The sequence below is a fragment of the Octopus bimaculoides genome, chromosome 4, assembly GCF_001194135.2.
Source record: "Octopus bimaculoides isolate UCB-OBI-ISO-001 chromosome 4, ASM119413v2, whole genome shotgun sequence".
In the NCBI taxonomy this organism is placed as follows: domain Eukaryota; kingdom Metazoa; phylum Mollusca; class Cephalopoda; order Octopoda; family Octopodidae; genus Octopus; species Octopus bimaculoides.
In genome coordinates this window covers 102,379,245-102,396,759 of record NC_068984.1, presented here as the reverse complement: position 1 = coordinate 102,396,759, position 17,515 = coordinate 102,379,245, and the positions used below count along the sequence as shown (strand labels likewise).

The window sequence follows — 17,515 nt, the reverse complement described above, 5'->3', positions numbered from 1 at the left end:
AAATTGAGTGTTTTTCTGTTTTTTAAGAGCAATACTTTTTATAGCTGTATGTCCTATCTAATACCAACCACCCAACTGTGAAATGGCAATGCTATTTCTTTCCTGTTTAACTGATTGAGGTCTATAGAAAGTGATGTTCATGTTTAAGTTCCACCATCACCATTCAACCATAATAAATTTTTTATTATTATTATTATTATTATTATTATTATTATTATTATTATTATTATTATTATTATTATTATTATTGTTGTTGTTGTTTTTATTGATATTGTTTAATAGAGAGTGGATGAGGTAGTGCAAATGGCAAACTGCCAAGTATAATGACTAGATACTTCATGATTTACAGTTTAGTGCCTTAGCTATTCCTAGGATCAATAAACGAAGTAAAATACAGCAGTCCAATAACATATTCATCATTATAGAGACATCCTCAAGAAGACTTTGTTTTTCAATTAAATAAGATATTTGTTTTTTGACCAAAGTTTCATTTCCATCATATTCTCATATTCTGACTGAACTATTTATATATTGCATACACAATGTCTGCTTATTTATGTTTGTATGTATGTACATATGTTTGTGTATGTCTGAATGCATGTACGTACATAGGTATTGGGTCAGGCCTCTTCCAAAATTCACTTATCTATGACGAAAATACTCCTCCAGTAATGTTCTCCAGTACTCATCTACAGAATTCATATTTTTTCTGTCCAAATGATTTTGAAGACTGTAGAATAAATGATAGTCAGATGGGGCAATGTCCGGTGAATACTCAAACCCCTCCAGCCTTTGGAATGTCATCTTCACTGTATGTGACCGAGCATTATCCTGATGGAAGAACACCTTTCCTCTTGAAACCAAAGATGGTCGTTTTTCTTCTAGTGCTGACTTAAGCTGCTCAAACTGCTCACAGTAGATCTCCTTTGCTATCATTTGGTTTGGATTTAAAAGTTCAAAATGGACTAAACCTTTCATATCCTATCAAACAGATAACAACACCTTACATGGGTGAAGACTTTCTTTAGCCTGGGGTGCCAGTGCTTCTTCTTTTCCTACCCACTGTCTTCGGCGTGTGGCATTTTTATAGAGAAAACATTTCTCATTACCTGTTAGTCCAAAACGGGTTCATTCATGAGACATGACAGTAAAGAAGAGCACACATTTACTTTCTGCACACGATTAGACTCAGAAAGTTTGTGAGGACCCCATTGACCCAAATTGCTGACATTTCCAATGGCATGCAGGTGTTGATGAATGGCTAAATGACCAAATCCAAGTTTCTCTGCTAGTTCCTCAACAATTGCAATGGGATTTTGTTCCACCAGGGTTTGCTGGACATCTTCGTCAAGCTTTACAGATTTTCCAGGACAAGGCTCGTCTTCTGGGCAGTAGTTTCCGGTTCAGAATTTCTGGAACCACCATTGACTCTAGCTTACGCTTAATGTCTGATCCCCATATACTGCATTAATATTCCTCGCACTCTCTGTTGCATTGTTGCCTTTATAGAACTCATATGCCGAATATGCTCCTTTGTCACTTCCATTATAGCTTTGAAAAAATAACTGTTAAAATCGAACTGCATTCTTCAAAACTTTCACTAAGAATAAGTACAAGGTAAAATTCCTTTTTTTTTTTTTTAATATTGCCCACAGTGGGCTAAACATAGAGGGGACAAACAAGGACAGACAAAGTGATTAAGTCGATTACATCGACCCCAGTGCATAACTGATACTTAATTTATCGACCCTGAAAGGATGAAAGGCAAAGTTGACCTCGGCGGAATTTGAACTCAGAACGTAAAGACAGGCGAAATACCACGAAGCATTTCGCCCGGCATGCTAACGATTCTGCCAGCTCGCCGCCTTTTTGTACAAGGTAAAATTACTACCTGCTTTTATAGCAAGTTAATGCAAGTAGTTTATTCTGTCCGCCTCAACTTTTAGTTCATGCAGTTGAAAAAAACACATTAGTTATGGATTGACCCAATACTTCACATTCTTTTACTGGCTTCAGTTATTGGACTGTATCCATTCTGGGGTTCTGCCTTCAAGGTCTTCATTTCAAATACAGTACTTAGTTTAATACTCAGAGGTTAAGTTCCTATCATATATATTCCTATTCACAAAGGCATTACATTACTTCTAAATAAAGACTTAAAACTCTACTAATATTAAACTTTGAAATGTATTTGCTGTACATAGAAGAATAAACTTGATGAAAATTTAATTAGATCAATATTTACTGAAAGAATATATCTAAGGTTGTTTACTTTTGTGATGTTTGCATAATTCATTACATCAGTTGTTTTCTATTAAAATAACCAAAGTTTTATCTAAAAACTAGAAAACCTCAGCCATATCTTTACTTGTTAAAATTAGTGGCAATTTGACCTTATCACTTTCTTCATCTTCTTCAGCTCAATGAGATCTTCATTTGATATTTCTTTTACCTCGTATTACATATAACCTCACTACATCGTTATTTATTTCATTAAATACAACTTGGTATTTCAGCCCAACAATTACCTAATGAAATTTTGTGTTGGTTCCTCAAGACCCAGGAAGTCTGCAATGAAGATAATCTGTAGATATACTGAAGTGTTTGATTCACTAAATAGATGGGATGATCATGGCTGTAAGACTTTAATCGTTAGTCTGCTTAATCAGACTTAACACAAGGCTAAAGAGCAACATTGCCAATGCAATAGTTCTGTTGGAGAATTTCCATCAAATCAAGAACATAGTCTTTGATTTTACTTCATCTACTTCAGTGAATATATGCATCTTAAAGTTGTAGTTCATTGTGTGTTTGTGATATCTTGGTATCAGTTTAGTGCACCCATTGATGGAGTTACAATGACATACTTTCTCTATATTGAATAGAACAAGGACACATCTTAAAGTTGTATTTCCTTGTCCTCTGAATTTGAATAAAGTAGGGTCACATCCCATGTGCTACACCAGGGATCCCCAACCTCTGGGTGCTGCACAGAAATTTACTTGACTATTGCAGTCTGCTGGGGTGTTTCTGTATTATATATGTGACACTCCATTGGTTACAACAATGAGAATTCTAGTTGATCCAATCAAAGCAACAGCCTCTACAGACATGCGTACCCTTGACATAGTTCTTAAGAAGATTTGGCGTGACACTGGATGTGACAAATGCTAGTCATTTTGAATTACAGGTACAACTCATTTTCACCAGTTGAGTGGACTATCTTGCTCAAGGAAACAACACATTGTTGGGAATTGAACTTATGGCTTTATGATCATGAACTGAATACTCCTAACCACCAAGCCACACACCTTAATGTATATAAATTATATATGTAGGAATTTATCGTGTTTTGTTATGTGTGTGATCCCCTGGTCTATGGAAAAATTGTCTTGCATGAAACTAGTCCATGACCAGAAAGGTTTGGGGACTGCTGTACTACATTAATCACATTTTACTTTTAACTAAGTTCACTTTTGGATCTTTAGATGAAAACCTATTCTCAGATTCAGACTTTCACATGCACCTTACAACACACACACGCACGCATCACACACACCTTACCACTACAGTCAATATTCCAACAGTAATCTGTTTTGCTCTCTCTCTGTCGACTTCTAACTGCAAAACAGATTCAGCTGTTTGTTACATCCCTGTCAAATATTCTCTAGCTGAATGTAACAAACATTTAAACATTATACAAATATTGAAAATTTCTGAAACTGTCCCACTACTGTATGAGGTGGATGCAAAATACTCTGGGTGTGTGTGTATTATGTTGTGTCATGTCATTCATATTCAAATGATAAATATATATATGTATATATATATTATATGCACACACATTCATATAAACACACACAGGCAAACATGTACACACACCCATATAAGCATACGCAGATTCATCCAACCAAACTTACCCACTCACACACACACACACACACATACACAAGCAAACATGTACACACACACATATAAGCATACACAGATTCACCCAACCAAACTTACCCACTCACACACACACACATACATTTATTAAATCATTTTTTTTCGATTGTAAATGATTATATTTTCGTTACAGCCACTAATGTAATAATTAAATTTATTTTTGCTAATTTCTTTGATACTTTTGCAATATATTGATCATTCATTCACTTCAGTGTATTAAGCAGGAATGTATTGCAAGTTATGTTCATTTTTTTTTACACACACACACACACACACACACACACACACACCCTACCACTACACCACCAACATCATCCTCATCATTTTATTAAATTTTTTTGTATTTATTTTGTATATTTGTTTTGTTATTTTCACCCTTATTACACGTTTTTTGTTTTGTTTTTTGTTATAATTCATCTTCTATTGTTGCTGATGTGTATCAGTCCAGTGTTTCTTTTCATCTCATTATTAGTTATTATAGTTGTTGGTGACATTGCCATTATCATCATTGTTATTATCATCATAATTATAATCATCATTAATTTAATTTAAAAAAAAAAAAAAAAAAAAGCAAAATCATTCCAGTAATTATTTTATAATCATTGTCATGAGAAACAGTAAAACTAAAATTTGAAACAAAAAAGAGAGAATTTTTTATAGGAAATAAAAATGTATGAAAGAGAGAGAGACAGACAGAGACAGAGAGGAAGAGAGAAATGTAAAGGAAACGAAGGTTAAAAGTGTAAAACACAGCCTTGTAGCCCATTGAAGTGTCTTCACTGCTAGCTATTGTTTCCATAGCAATTCAACTCTTCACTATCTCTATCAGTACACGCTGTTCATTGAAAGCTGTGCAGGTCAACCACACATTTTGTTAAATAAAGCTGCACTTGTTTCATTTGTCCTTCTGCATGTTTTTTTTTTTTATCATTTTGAGGTTGTTGTTACTGTCCTTGTCATCCCTTTCTTTCATTTTCTTTTGTTATTTTTGTGCCACATACGTAATTCTCCTTTTACCCCACATCAGCGTTCTGTATTGCATAGAAACTTGTCAAGTGTTTGGTCATGTTCCATCATGCCAGGGCTGAACCAATCAATGAAGACACAAACTTCAAGCAAAGAAAACAAAAGAATGTTGTCCCAGCAGGTTGCCGTCCTTGGCAAGCAATTCATTTCATTAAGCTTCTTTTGTCCTTGTTTCCACGCTGCATTCGGTTTATCTAATTTCCTCTCTTAATATCGCAAAGTACCTTTTCGTTTTCTTTTAGTTCTTGTTTTTCTGTGGTATAACATCTGCAGCATTTTCCCTTTTCTTCCTTCCCCCACATAAACTTAAACTAACACACACACACAAGCATACACTTTTCTACTTTGGTGTTCATTTCAAAACAATGACACTTTAAGATAATTTTGTTACCCAAGAAAGAGGTAATTGTCTACTGCTGTTGTTGTTAAACCATAAACTAATCTGGAAGATTGAGATAAATGACTGCTGTTCCATGTGAACTCTTACAGGTTTAAAAGGGACACTGGCAGGTTGCTGTTCTAGTGAATAAGGATTGGAGAGGGAGGAATATGAACTATAGGACCTTGGGCAGGGAGATAGGATGGGAAAAAGTGGATCAAAAATGAGTTTAGTAGTAGTAGAAAAGAAAGAAAGAACAAGAATGATGTTGATGAGAAGGAAAAGATCAAAAACAACAACAATAATAATCATTTCTACCATAGGCACAAGGCCTGAAATTCTGGGAAAGGGGGGTAGTACACAAGTAGAAAGGATGCAAGGCAAAGTTGACCTTAGCAGAATTTGAACTCAAAACATAAAGACAGTGTCTCGGAGGATTTTGTCCAATGTGCCAACAATTCTGCCAGCTTGCCACCAATAATAATAATGGTTTCAAATTTTGGTACTAGGCCAGAAATTTCAGGGTAGGGGTTAAGTTGATTATACCAATCCCAGTACTCAACTGGTGCTTATTTCATTGACCCCCAAAAGGACAAAAGGTAAAGTCAACTTTGGCAGCATCTGAACTTGGAACATCAAGACAGACAAAATGTCATGAAGCATTTTGTCCCATGTGCCAACAATTCTGCCAGCTCACCACCTTTACAACAATAATAACACTGTGTAACATGATTTTTGTCCTTGGGTAGCAACTGTTATTTCCTCTTCACTAACCCCTAGAAAGTAAACCCCCCTAAGAATCCCTTTTAATACATGGCTATGACGCTCCCCCACTACTTCTGCTCATGATCAGAGATGCACTTATTATCAGCCACTAATGTACATGCTTAAGTGGTTAAGGTCAAGCAACTGACAAGCAAATCTGTGGTATTGAGCAGAATATTTGTTAAAATGATATTTCTAATTCAGCAACTCGGCACTGAATCTGTCTGAAATCTAATGGTAAACAGTTTCAAAACATTGATGTCCAGGTCACAGGAGCAAAGTTTGAAGGAAACAGTCGTCATTTCCTTTGATTTCTAGATAGAAGCAAATAGGAAATAACACTTACTAACCAGAGATAAGAAAAAAAATAAAAGTTTTGTTACACAGTGTAACAGTAATAATAATAATTCTTTCTTCTGAAGGCACACGGCCTGAAATTTTGGAGGAGGGGCTAGTTGATTATATTGACCCCCAGTACACAACTGGTACTTATTTCATCAATTCTGAAAGCATGAAAGGCAAAGTCGACCTCAGTGGTATTGGAGCTTAGAAGATAAAGACAAACGAAATGCTACTAAGCATTTTGCCGAGTGTGCTAACAATTCTGCTAGCTCGCTGCCGTAAATAATTATAATAATAATTTTAAATAATAATCATAGACAATATGAAGAGTGCGATGTGATTGAAATAGGTATTTTGTTGGTTTGAATGATATTCCAAAAGGTTGCCCGTCTTTGTCAAGTTCAAAATTAAAACTGATACCTAAAAATTGAAAACTATAGAAATTCAAATTCAAAAATTTTGAGGAGGGCAACCTGCATTCCCGTGTTGATGGACTGACACCGTCAGCCTTCAATTTTCAAGTTTACAACTGGTAAAAAGAAAAAGAAAGAAAAAAACTTGACAAAGACAGGCAAGCTGTCAAAATATCGTTCAAACCAATAAAAATATCTATTGAAATCGCATCACGTTCTTCATATTGTCTATTTACCTTTGTGAGGAGTTACGTCAATTCTTTTAAAATATGAGAATCAATAATATGATAATAATCATAATAATAATAATAATAATTGAAAAGAACAGAAACCAAATCATTCTACTTATCAAAAATATAAATGAACCTAAACGTGGTGGTAGACATGTGCTGAAATTAAGGCAAATTAAGGAGATTCCAGAAACGAACAAAAATTTATATCCTGACCTTAATAAGAAAGATAAAGAAGTTTGGTCCTAAATGATGATTGATTTCAAATGTATTTCCTTATCAAGATGGCCTCATCCACAATTATATTAATTTCCTTCATCAGCATATCATGAGAAAACCAAATATTATTGGACTATGAAGTAATTGGAACACTATCCCACTATAAATCTAATCTTTGTCTGTTCTGCTATTGGTTCTGGTACTTTTGTTCCAGAAGTAAAAACATTTCACTAATATCACCTACCAAAAGATAGAATGGAATTATTTTTGTTTCAACCTTACTTACAGCAGAGCTGGATCTTAATTATAGAAATGTCTTTCATCTAATCATTTTAATAAAGAACTTAATTTGAGCAGACAACTATTGGTAAACTAATATTGTACTTACTTGATCTGATGTTTTATACATACATACATATATATATATACACACACACACACACATGCACACACACAAACATATATATATATATATATATATATATACACACACACACACACACACACACACACACACACACACACACACATATATATATATATATATATATATATATATATATATACATATACACACACACATGTACACAAGTCATTGTTTTACACTGATGACAATGATGATGATGAAATGGCCAACAATGATGAGGAAGGATGCGGATAGTGATGGTAGTGGTAATGATGATGATGTATATATATATATATATATATGTATGTAAAATTTTTGTGCATACACACACACACACACATATATATACCAACATCATCATCATTTCATGCCCATTTTCCATGCTGGCATGGGTTGGATGGTCCAACAGGAGCTGATGAGCCAATGGACTACATCAAGTTCTAATGTCTGCTTTGGTATGGTTTCTTCAGCTAGATGCCCTTCCTAACAACAACTAATTTACAAAGTGTACTGTGTCATTTTTTTCAAGACATTGTCTCATTGTGAGCTCACTAAGTATCCACATGACAAGATTCCTCAGGAATATAGAAATGAAGTAAGTGAAAGTATGAGTAGTGAGACAGGCACAGGTGTCTTCCTGAAGAGGAGGTACATGGCTTCCTAAGTTGGAAAAAGAGAGAGGAGATGGTAATGGTGTATCCTCAAGGTGTATAACATTGTACTCATGTATTATTAATCACCTCATGCCCTCTCACCAGTCACTACATCCATCTCTCAACCCTACCCAGTCTTGAGAGTCATCACCTACTCTCCCTTACCTTCCCTCCAATGTATACTTATCATCTCTCAATACTTATTCTTCATTTATTGTATTCATTCCCTCATCCATCCCCCACTTCTTGGCATCTCTCACTCTCCCGTACACTCTTGCATCCTCTGTCTACACCTCATTTCCTTTCCTCTTGTCTTACTCGCTTCTACTCACCCCATACCTTGAGGATCCACCTTGACACCTCATTATGACTATTTCAGCTCTTTTCAGCTCCACCCCAGTTGCTCACATCCACTCTTCTATAATGTGTGTAGCCATGTAACTCCTCTATAACAAGAAACCTGTTCTATTTTGGCTCCTTCTCTCATACATTAACCTTTCATTTCCTAGCTTAAATCTGTTTCCCCTCTGTACTGTAGCCCCATTCAGTTGAAGGGTAGCTTAGTCTTGTAGGCTGCATGGTGACCTCACTAGTGCTGGTACCACAAAAACTCCCTCTGATACATACTGTAAAGTAGCTGACATTAGGAAGGGCATCCAGCCTTAAGAGACATGCTTAAGCAGACATTGGAGCACAATGCAGTCCTTGGGCCCAATGGATCCTGTCAAACCATCCAACCCATGTCATCATAGAACATGCACAATAGAAGATGATGATATATGCGCACGCACGCGTGTGTGTGTGTGTAAAACTAGTGACTTGTTAAACTCACAGAACTCAGCATCTTGATGAGAACAAATTGTAGAGTATGATGCTAATATAGAAGACACTTATGGGAGAATTGATAGCACATTGGGCAAGAGGCTTAGTGGCATTTCATCCATCTTTAGGTTTTGAGTTAAAATTCTACCAAGGTTGACTTTGCTTTCCATCCTTTTGGGGTTGATAAGATAAGTATCATTTGAGCACTGGGGTCAATGTAATTGACTTAACCCCTCTCCTGAACTTGCTGGCCTTGTGCCTACATTTGAAACCAATGTAGAAGATTTTGTCTTAATTTTGCATCTTGTAAATCTTTACATTATAAGGTTATTAAAGCTGAGAAGTCAATTACCTGGCACTTTCTATTCTCAACTGATGTATGCCAGTAAAAGCTGGCCTTGATGAGATTTTAATCTAGAATGTCAAGTGCCAAATGAAAATACCACAAAGTATTTTTCCCATGGCACTGACAATTCTGTTAGCACAGTACCTTATTACTATTGCTATTGTTGATTTTGCTCCTACTGATGATGATACACAGACTTGAATAGCCACTACTTTCATGACTTTCAATGTTATTTATCAAATCTGTGAGATGTCTGGCCTACTAATCCTAGAGCAAATCAGTCATGCAGTCAGTTCTCGAGTATAATAAACATTAAATTAATTACACGTTCCAGGCTAAGATTGATCTCACTTAGCTTGATCTATGTAAGTTGATCTAGGCTGAACCACAGAATGAGAAATTCTTCTTATTATTATTATCATTATTCTCTTCTTTCTTTCAATTTTGTTTCCATTTCTTGCCAAGTGTCTTCCTGATGCCTAGGGCAGAGAAACTCACTGTATACATTGGTAGGCCATAAAAATAAACATGCTAGATTGTTCATTTACAGTCCTGTGGTAGAAAAAAGGGAAGAAGGAAAAAAAATTGTTTTCTTTTAAATTAGGTATTATTGATTGAGAGAGCAATGCATGCCATCAAAGTGACACTGGGGCAAAATATACGAAGCCCAGTATACCCATCATAACTACCCATCTGATAAGGGTACACCAAGCACATGCATCACAATGTGCACGATAGAGTAATCTCATGCTATTTTCTCTATACCTCTCATATTGTCTTTCTCATCATTTGGGACTCTAAAGTCAATTACCTGGCACTTTCTATTCTCTTTGTATACAGCAACTAAATAAACAGTGCATGACCTTGCAGGTTGGGACCCAGTTAGAATTTTTTTCATATCGAGTGGCCCATCCCACTCAAAAGGTCCCTGAATAAGGGTTGTTTAAAGATGTTGAACAAAACATCCATGTTTCCAAAGGTGAATTATCCAAACCCCAAAGAATTCCTCTCCACACATGGCTATGATGCACCCCTACTACTTCTGCTCGTGGTCAGTGATGTACATATCGTCAGCCACTAAGGGACATGCTCAGCTGGTTAAGGTCGAGCGAATCTGTAGTATTGAGCAGAATATTTGCTGTAGCCCATCTTTTATATGAAGACAAAACAATGTACATGATAACACTTCCAATCAGTTAAGATCGGAAGCCATGAGAGTCACTGCCTGGTACTGCATATTATTATTATTGTCAAGGTGGTGTGCTGGTAGAATCATTAGCATGCTGGGTGAAATGCTTAGCAGTATTTTGTTTGTTGCTATGTTCTGAGTTCATATTCCGTCAAGGTCGACTTTGCCTTTCATCCTTTCCGGATCAGTGAATTAAGTACCAGTGAAACACTAGGTTTGATGTAATCGACTAGTCCCCTCCCCACAAATTTCAGGCCTTGTGCCTTTAGCAGAAAGGATTATTATTATTATTACTATTATTATTTCATATCACACAACAGATTAAACTGTTGGAAAAATCAGGGCTACAACAAGTAATCTTAGATGCTAAGAATTCTCGTAAATATCCTAGCTATCCCTAATAATACTGTTTGCTGGAGCTGTACTAAACTAGGTTTTATGCCTGTTTCCTCTATCCATCTGTTCAAATCTTTAGGAATAGTTTCTAATGCACCTATAACTACAGGGATATATTTTACCCACACTTTCTTTAACCTTTGTAATTCAATGGCTAGGTCCTGGAACTTTGCTATTTTCTCTATACCTCTTATATTGTCTTTCTCATTACTTGGAACTGTAAAGTTAATTACCTGACACTTTCTATTCTCTTTGTATACTGCAACTAAATCAGGCCTTCTAGCTTCTATTACCCCTTCAGTTTGAATGTAAAAATCCTACAACATTAGTTAGCCGGAATGTTATCCTGGGGTTTGGTGACATGTCTCCTCAGATCTCAAGAATCTTTCTTAGGGTTCTTGCAGCATACGTGATGGCACTCTTATGCAGGTGAACAATGTGCATCTCAAATTCAGTATCCTTCAGCCTCATAGGGAGCGTTTTGGCTGTTGTGCCAAGTGCCCCAATTACCACAGGAACGATTCTCTACTTTGTCTTGCACAATCTCTTCACCTCTATAGCTAGGTCCTAATATTTCTTAATCTTATTTTCTTTGATATCCTCTCTATTTTGGCTTCTGCACAATCTAATATACATCTGTATTCCTGATGTGTGGTGTGTGTATGCTACTTTTATTGTATTATACATCTAAATTGTACCACAGGGTTTATATTGTTACAGGTATCATCTGTAGAAGTGTTATATTACTAGTGTTATTTCATTGAGTCACGTATTTGCTGCTGCATGGGTTGTGTTATAGTATTAGGGTATAATTGTGCAGAAAGTGTACTCTGTGAGTTGTACTATTGAACTGAAAGTGTCTTCCATAGAATGTAAGTTGTACTGAGTAGGGATAACATTTTTGTAACTCACCTGTTCTGCTCAAGTTTGTTTTTCCATTTCAAGAGTCTTGTACTTTGTTTCTTGACTTCTTTTTGGTGGGATATCTAGTCAGGATAATATTGAGATGTCTATCACAGCACAAAAATTTGCATTCCTTTCATTCATTATGATATCTTGATAGTTTGTTTCTTTGACCTTGTCAGTCTATTCAAATGTTTTCCAGCTTGTATGCTTATATCACTTCTCAGCTTTCAGCAAAGTATTAGCATAATACTCAATGGATATAGCTGCCTGTCCAATCCAGCAAGAAATTATGTGGTCAGTTGTTTCTCTGTTCTGATTACATAATATGTAGTTTCTCTGTTCTGACTACCTACTAGGTAGTTGATGTTAGCCCCATTGTATTTTTGTTGTTACTTTTGTGGCATAAATCTTGTGCAGCCAAAGTCAGACCTTCTATGTTCCTTTCCCATATATCTAATCCCCTTTTTAGAACATGTACTGCCAAACAAGGATACATGTTTGTAATCCCTTTTTAGAATATGTACTGCCAAAGTGTAGAGGCGCAATGGCCCAGTGGTTAGGGCAGTGGACTCGTGGTCATAGGATCGCAGTTTCAATTCCCAGACCGGGCATTGTGAGTGTTTATTGAGCAAAAACACCTAAAGCTCCACAAGGCTCCGGCAGGGGATGGTGGCGAACCCTGCTGTAATCTTCCACCACAACTTTCTCTTACTTCCTGTTTCTGTTGTGCCTGTAATTCAAAGGGTCAGCCTTGTCACAGGGAACAACACTGGAAAATACGAAAACTAAAAGAAGCAGCACATATGCTAGGACACAACAACCTCCTAAGCAGACCGAGTGCAGATATGAATAGCATATGGGAACCGGTATTGAGGAAGGATAGAAAAATAATAGATTTATAAGCCCTAAAATTCACTCCATAATTGCCTACGGGCATATGGCGTAGTGGTTAAGAGCGCGGGTTACTAGCCCCAAGATTCCGAGTTCGATTCATGGCAGCGACCTGATTAATAATAGTAATAATAATAATAATATAATAATAGTAACATCGTTAGGAATGAGAACCTAGGTTCGAAATTTCCCCAAGACACCTGGTGAAGGCTGGAGGGTATATCAGCTGAAACGTTGTGTTAACAACAAACAAAATGAGGACAAATATCCGTCAAATGTAAATAATGTAAATAATGTAAATAATTCCTCATCTCTTAAATATAGAACTGTAAATATCGTTAAACTTGGTGATGGTCATCTTTTGCCAATTATACACATGCACTATTTATTTGATCTTTGCTTTAGTTTTATCATTATTACTTTTAGTTTATTTATTCACCTTTCTGGTATCCACAGAAAGCCAAAATTGAATAGGCAGGACAAGAGGTGACACATGAAACAGAAAATCACTGAAGAGGTTACAGAATGTATGATGAAAGAACTTTGACAGATAAATAAGCTAATAATAATAATAATAATAATAATAATAATAATAATAAAACTAAAGTGAAGATCAAATAGATAGTGTGTGTGTTTAATTTACAAAAGATGACCATCCCCAAGTATAACAATATATATATATATATATATCATTAGAAACAAGCTATACTATATATACTATATATTAGAAACATAATGCAAGCATATCCATTTTAACATGAGTAAACTTTCATAACTTATGAGAACATGGAATATCCCCCCACACACACTTCTTTATTGGAGGTAGAAAAGTAATTAATATATAAATATGAATGTTTCAAATCATGTATTTGTGTTTGTTTCTTTATTCAGGCTTGGTTTTGTGAAGCAGCTAAGAAGACAGGTAGAAAACATTCTTGGTCCATTGATAGATGAAGAGATAGACAAACATTCTTCAGAAATCTCCTTGAATAGTACCACCAAAGAAGAAGGACTGACATTGGTTGAGAGAATTACAGACACCATAATTAATTCAAAGCTGTAAGTCTTATCAATCTTTTCAGCAGTTTGCAAATGTCCCCTTGTATCATGTCTTTTAGTGGACAAGGAAAGGATTCGTTTTGAAGAATCTTTTGTCCTTAGTTTCTCATATTTTTCTAAGCTTTACCTCATGGCCAAAGCTGAGTACAACAAGGTATCAAACGTAAACATCAAAGCAAACTGTGTTCAGTAACCAGTGATTGGCTCTGAATCCAGATATCTAGTTATATCAAGATATATGAAGCTCCCTTTTCTGAGACCTTTTAAGCTAGTGTAGTAGAGGAGGCTTCATGTTTGCCTTGAAGTTTTCTTCAGTTATTGTACTTATTGCATGGATCGAAGTATTTGCACTGCTGAATAATAAGTTATCATCTCATCCATCAGAAACTTTCATACCATTCGTTAATAACCTTTGGATAAGATGCCTTGGTCAAAGAAGTCCTTATCAAGGAACTGCTATAATGGAATATTATTGAATCAAAACATCAGTTATCTATATTTATTGCTTAAACATTTATCTTTAATAGCAAATGTATTAAACTGGGATGATTAGTGTAACTAAATGAAGGAGAAATGTGAGTTGTAGCTTTTATACCTTTCTCAAAAGTACTACTTAAGTATTTTTTTTTCTTTTACTTGTTTCAGTCATTTAACTGTGACCATGTTGGGGCACTGCCTTGAAGGGTTTTAGTCAAACAAATCGACCATAGGACTTATTTTTTAAAGCCTAGTGCTTAGTCTATTGATCTCTTTTTGCCAAACTGCTAAGTTACAGGGACGTAAACACACCAACACTAATTGTCAAACGGTGATGGTGGGGACCAACATAAATGCAGACACACACTCATATATATAGGTACAAAGAACTTCTTTCAGTTTCTGTCTACCAAATCCACTCACAAAGCTTTGATCAGCTTCAGGCTATAATAGTAAAACATGCTCAGGGTGCCACCCAGTAGGTCTGATCCTGGAACCATGTAGTTGGGAAGCAAGCTTCTTACCACACAGCCACACTCGTGCCTCTGTATGTGAAATAATGTAAGATACAAATATCTATTAAACCTTGAAAGGATTTAAGAAACTAGGGCCTAGCTCTGGTTTCATATGGAAAGTTGTTGTATCATACCAGATCAGCCCATATCAATCAGGTCTTTTACCAAAAGCTTTCAACTTGTGACCATCTTGCCATTTAGATTTTTGACATTAAAATAAGTCACTCGAATGAAATTATCATCTGTATGAGTTTGCGAATGAAGTGTATTGTTTATTGTAACAAAAATACTGTTTTGTTTAAAAAGAAGTGGATTCCTATTGAAATCCAAATGAACCACATCTTGAATATGAGAAAAAATATTTTTATAGAACACATAATCAGTTTCTGCACAGGCATCACTCTACAAACTCTTAGAGTGATCCCATTAAGGTAAGATATGGACGGTACTGGCTAGTTTCTCTTCTGTACCTACATCGCAATGACCATTTGTTAGAAAGCCATCAAGTTAGTTATGGATGCAGTGCTTGGTTGAAGGTAATTATGGATCAAGAGGTATGTGCCCTGAAAGAGGTAGTGCTCACTGGACAGTAGGTGAGACTTGATTGCTTATGTAAGTGTGTCTGATTGTTGAAAGATCTGAAACAACTATTGACCCCAACAAGAAACATCACTGATGAAGTGTCCCACATTCATCACAAGATTACATAAAAGAAAACACAGTAAGTCTAAATATTTCAGTAAATACTTCAGACTCACTGATTATATATTTATCATGTGCCATGAAACATCTTTTATGTCCATTGTGCATACTAGAATTAATGGAATGCATTTTTGTAACATGTGGCTTCCTTTTTTTGTTAATTATTAAACAATGAAGTAGCTGTGAAACCTTTTGTACAGAAAGTGAAACTTAAGTCAGCAAACACTCGACTAGATTATTTAATCATCACATTCTCCTCTTCTGCTTTTCCTTGTCCCCATTCTATTTCTTTATCTTCTTTATATCTTTCTTTTTCTCTCTCTTCCTATTCATATATTTTCTTAACTTTCTTTTCTCTTCTGTTTTCCCCAGTCTCTCTCTCCCCTTCTTACACTCTCTTCCTCTCTGTTTCCATGTATAACCCTTCTGCCTCAGTTTTCTTACTCTAATACTTACATCCATAGCCAAAGAAATAAATCCAAAACATGGTTATTGCTAGTTGAAAACTATTCTTTTAGTATTCTTTTAGTATTTATGTCAAACATGTAGTTGGTAAATTGTAATAAATTATTAAGTTGTATTGAAAAAGTGGTAATGTGAAACCTGGTGTAATGATGATATAAATTTCTATTTTAACTGCTTTAATATACATGCATACATACACACAGCACACATGCATGCACATATGTGTATGTATACATATATCATATATATATATATATATATATATATATATATATATATACATACACACATATAGCATGTGTGAGTGTGAAGTTATATATAAAAGTAATTCAATACTTTTCAGTAGAGTTTATGTTTATTAAACTTTTACAAGTCAAAATGTTGACAGTGACTTAAGTTTAATGACTATATACAGGGTGTGGGCTAAATTTGGCAATATATGTTGATGTTTAGGTGAATAGTCAATGATATTTGAGAGCATAAAGATTAAAGTTGTAGTTGAGAAAAAGTTCATTAACATGGAAGACATCTGACTTTTGGAAAAGAATTACCAGTCATGATGATTTATACTGGGTATCAAAATACCAACATCATGACTACTGCTCAATGCAACCATTGGCTTGCCTATATTACATGTGATGTCCCACATATAATGAAAACCAAGTTCCCTTAAACTCTGATGGTCTTTGAGTGTTTCCAGTAAGATTACTGTCATATTACCCTATATCTTTACAAGACTTTAAGCTCAATTTAGACGAGTTATGTGAAAATACTGGAGATTGTGATCAAACCCTGACTATAGATGGTTGCTACTGGAAGGTTATATGTGTGGTAGCAAGATTCAGCTCTTTGCTATACCTCTGGAAAAGAGTCAGAAGTGGTTGTCAGAGAATTGCTACGACATTACTAGCCCTAATTTCTGGACGTCTAATTTCCCCGATTGTAATCCCATGGATTATTATGTGTGGGTCATGGTTAAAAAAAGACACCAACTGCACTGCCTGCAACACCAAGACTGAGCTAGTGGCTGAGATCAAGGAGGTGTTTAAAGATCATACCAGAGACATAGTGAGGAATGCATGTACCAGGTTCTGGAGCAATTTCAAAGCCATACTGGAAGCTGAGGATGACTACTTTGAGTAAATAGTTATTTCCCAGGCATAACCTTGTTGATATTTTTTGATTTTTCAAAATGTTTTTATTTTTAGATAGGATATTTAATTTTCTTTCCCTTCTAAACAAACTGTCAAATTTATTCCAAACACTCTGTGTGCATGTATATGCACTAAATTGAAGTGTGTGTGTGTGTGTGTGTGTGTATATATATATATATATATATATATATATATATATATATATACACACA

At 35.4% G+C, this 17,515-nt stretch overlaps 1 protein-coding gene across 1 annotated transcript in view; it reads left to right on the top strand.

Moving 5' to 3' along the window:
* The window catches only part of LOC106883773 (protein broad-minded), a 264,423-nt gene that overhangs the window by 32,614 nt on the left and 214,294 nt on the right, over window positions 1–17,515 (top strand). Inside the window, exon 3 of the mRNA XM_052967655.1 lies at window positions 13,823–13,990. Coding sequence (XP_052823615.1) covers window positions 13,823–13,990 — 168 coding nt within the window. The remainder of the gene's footprint in view (window positions 1–13,822; window positions 13,991–17,515) is intronic.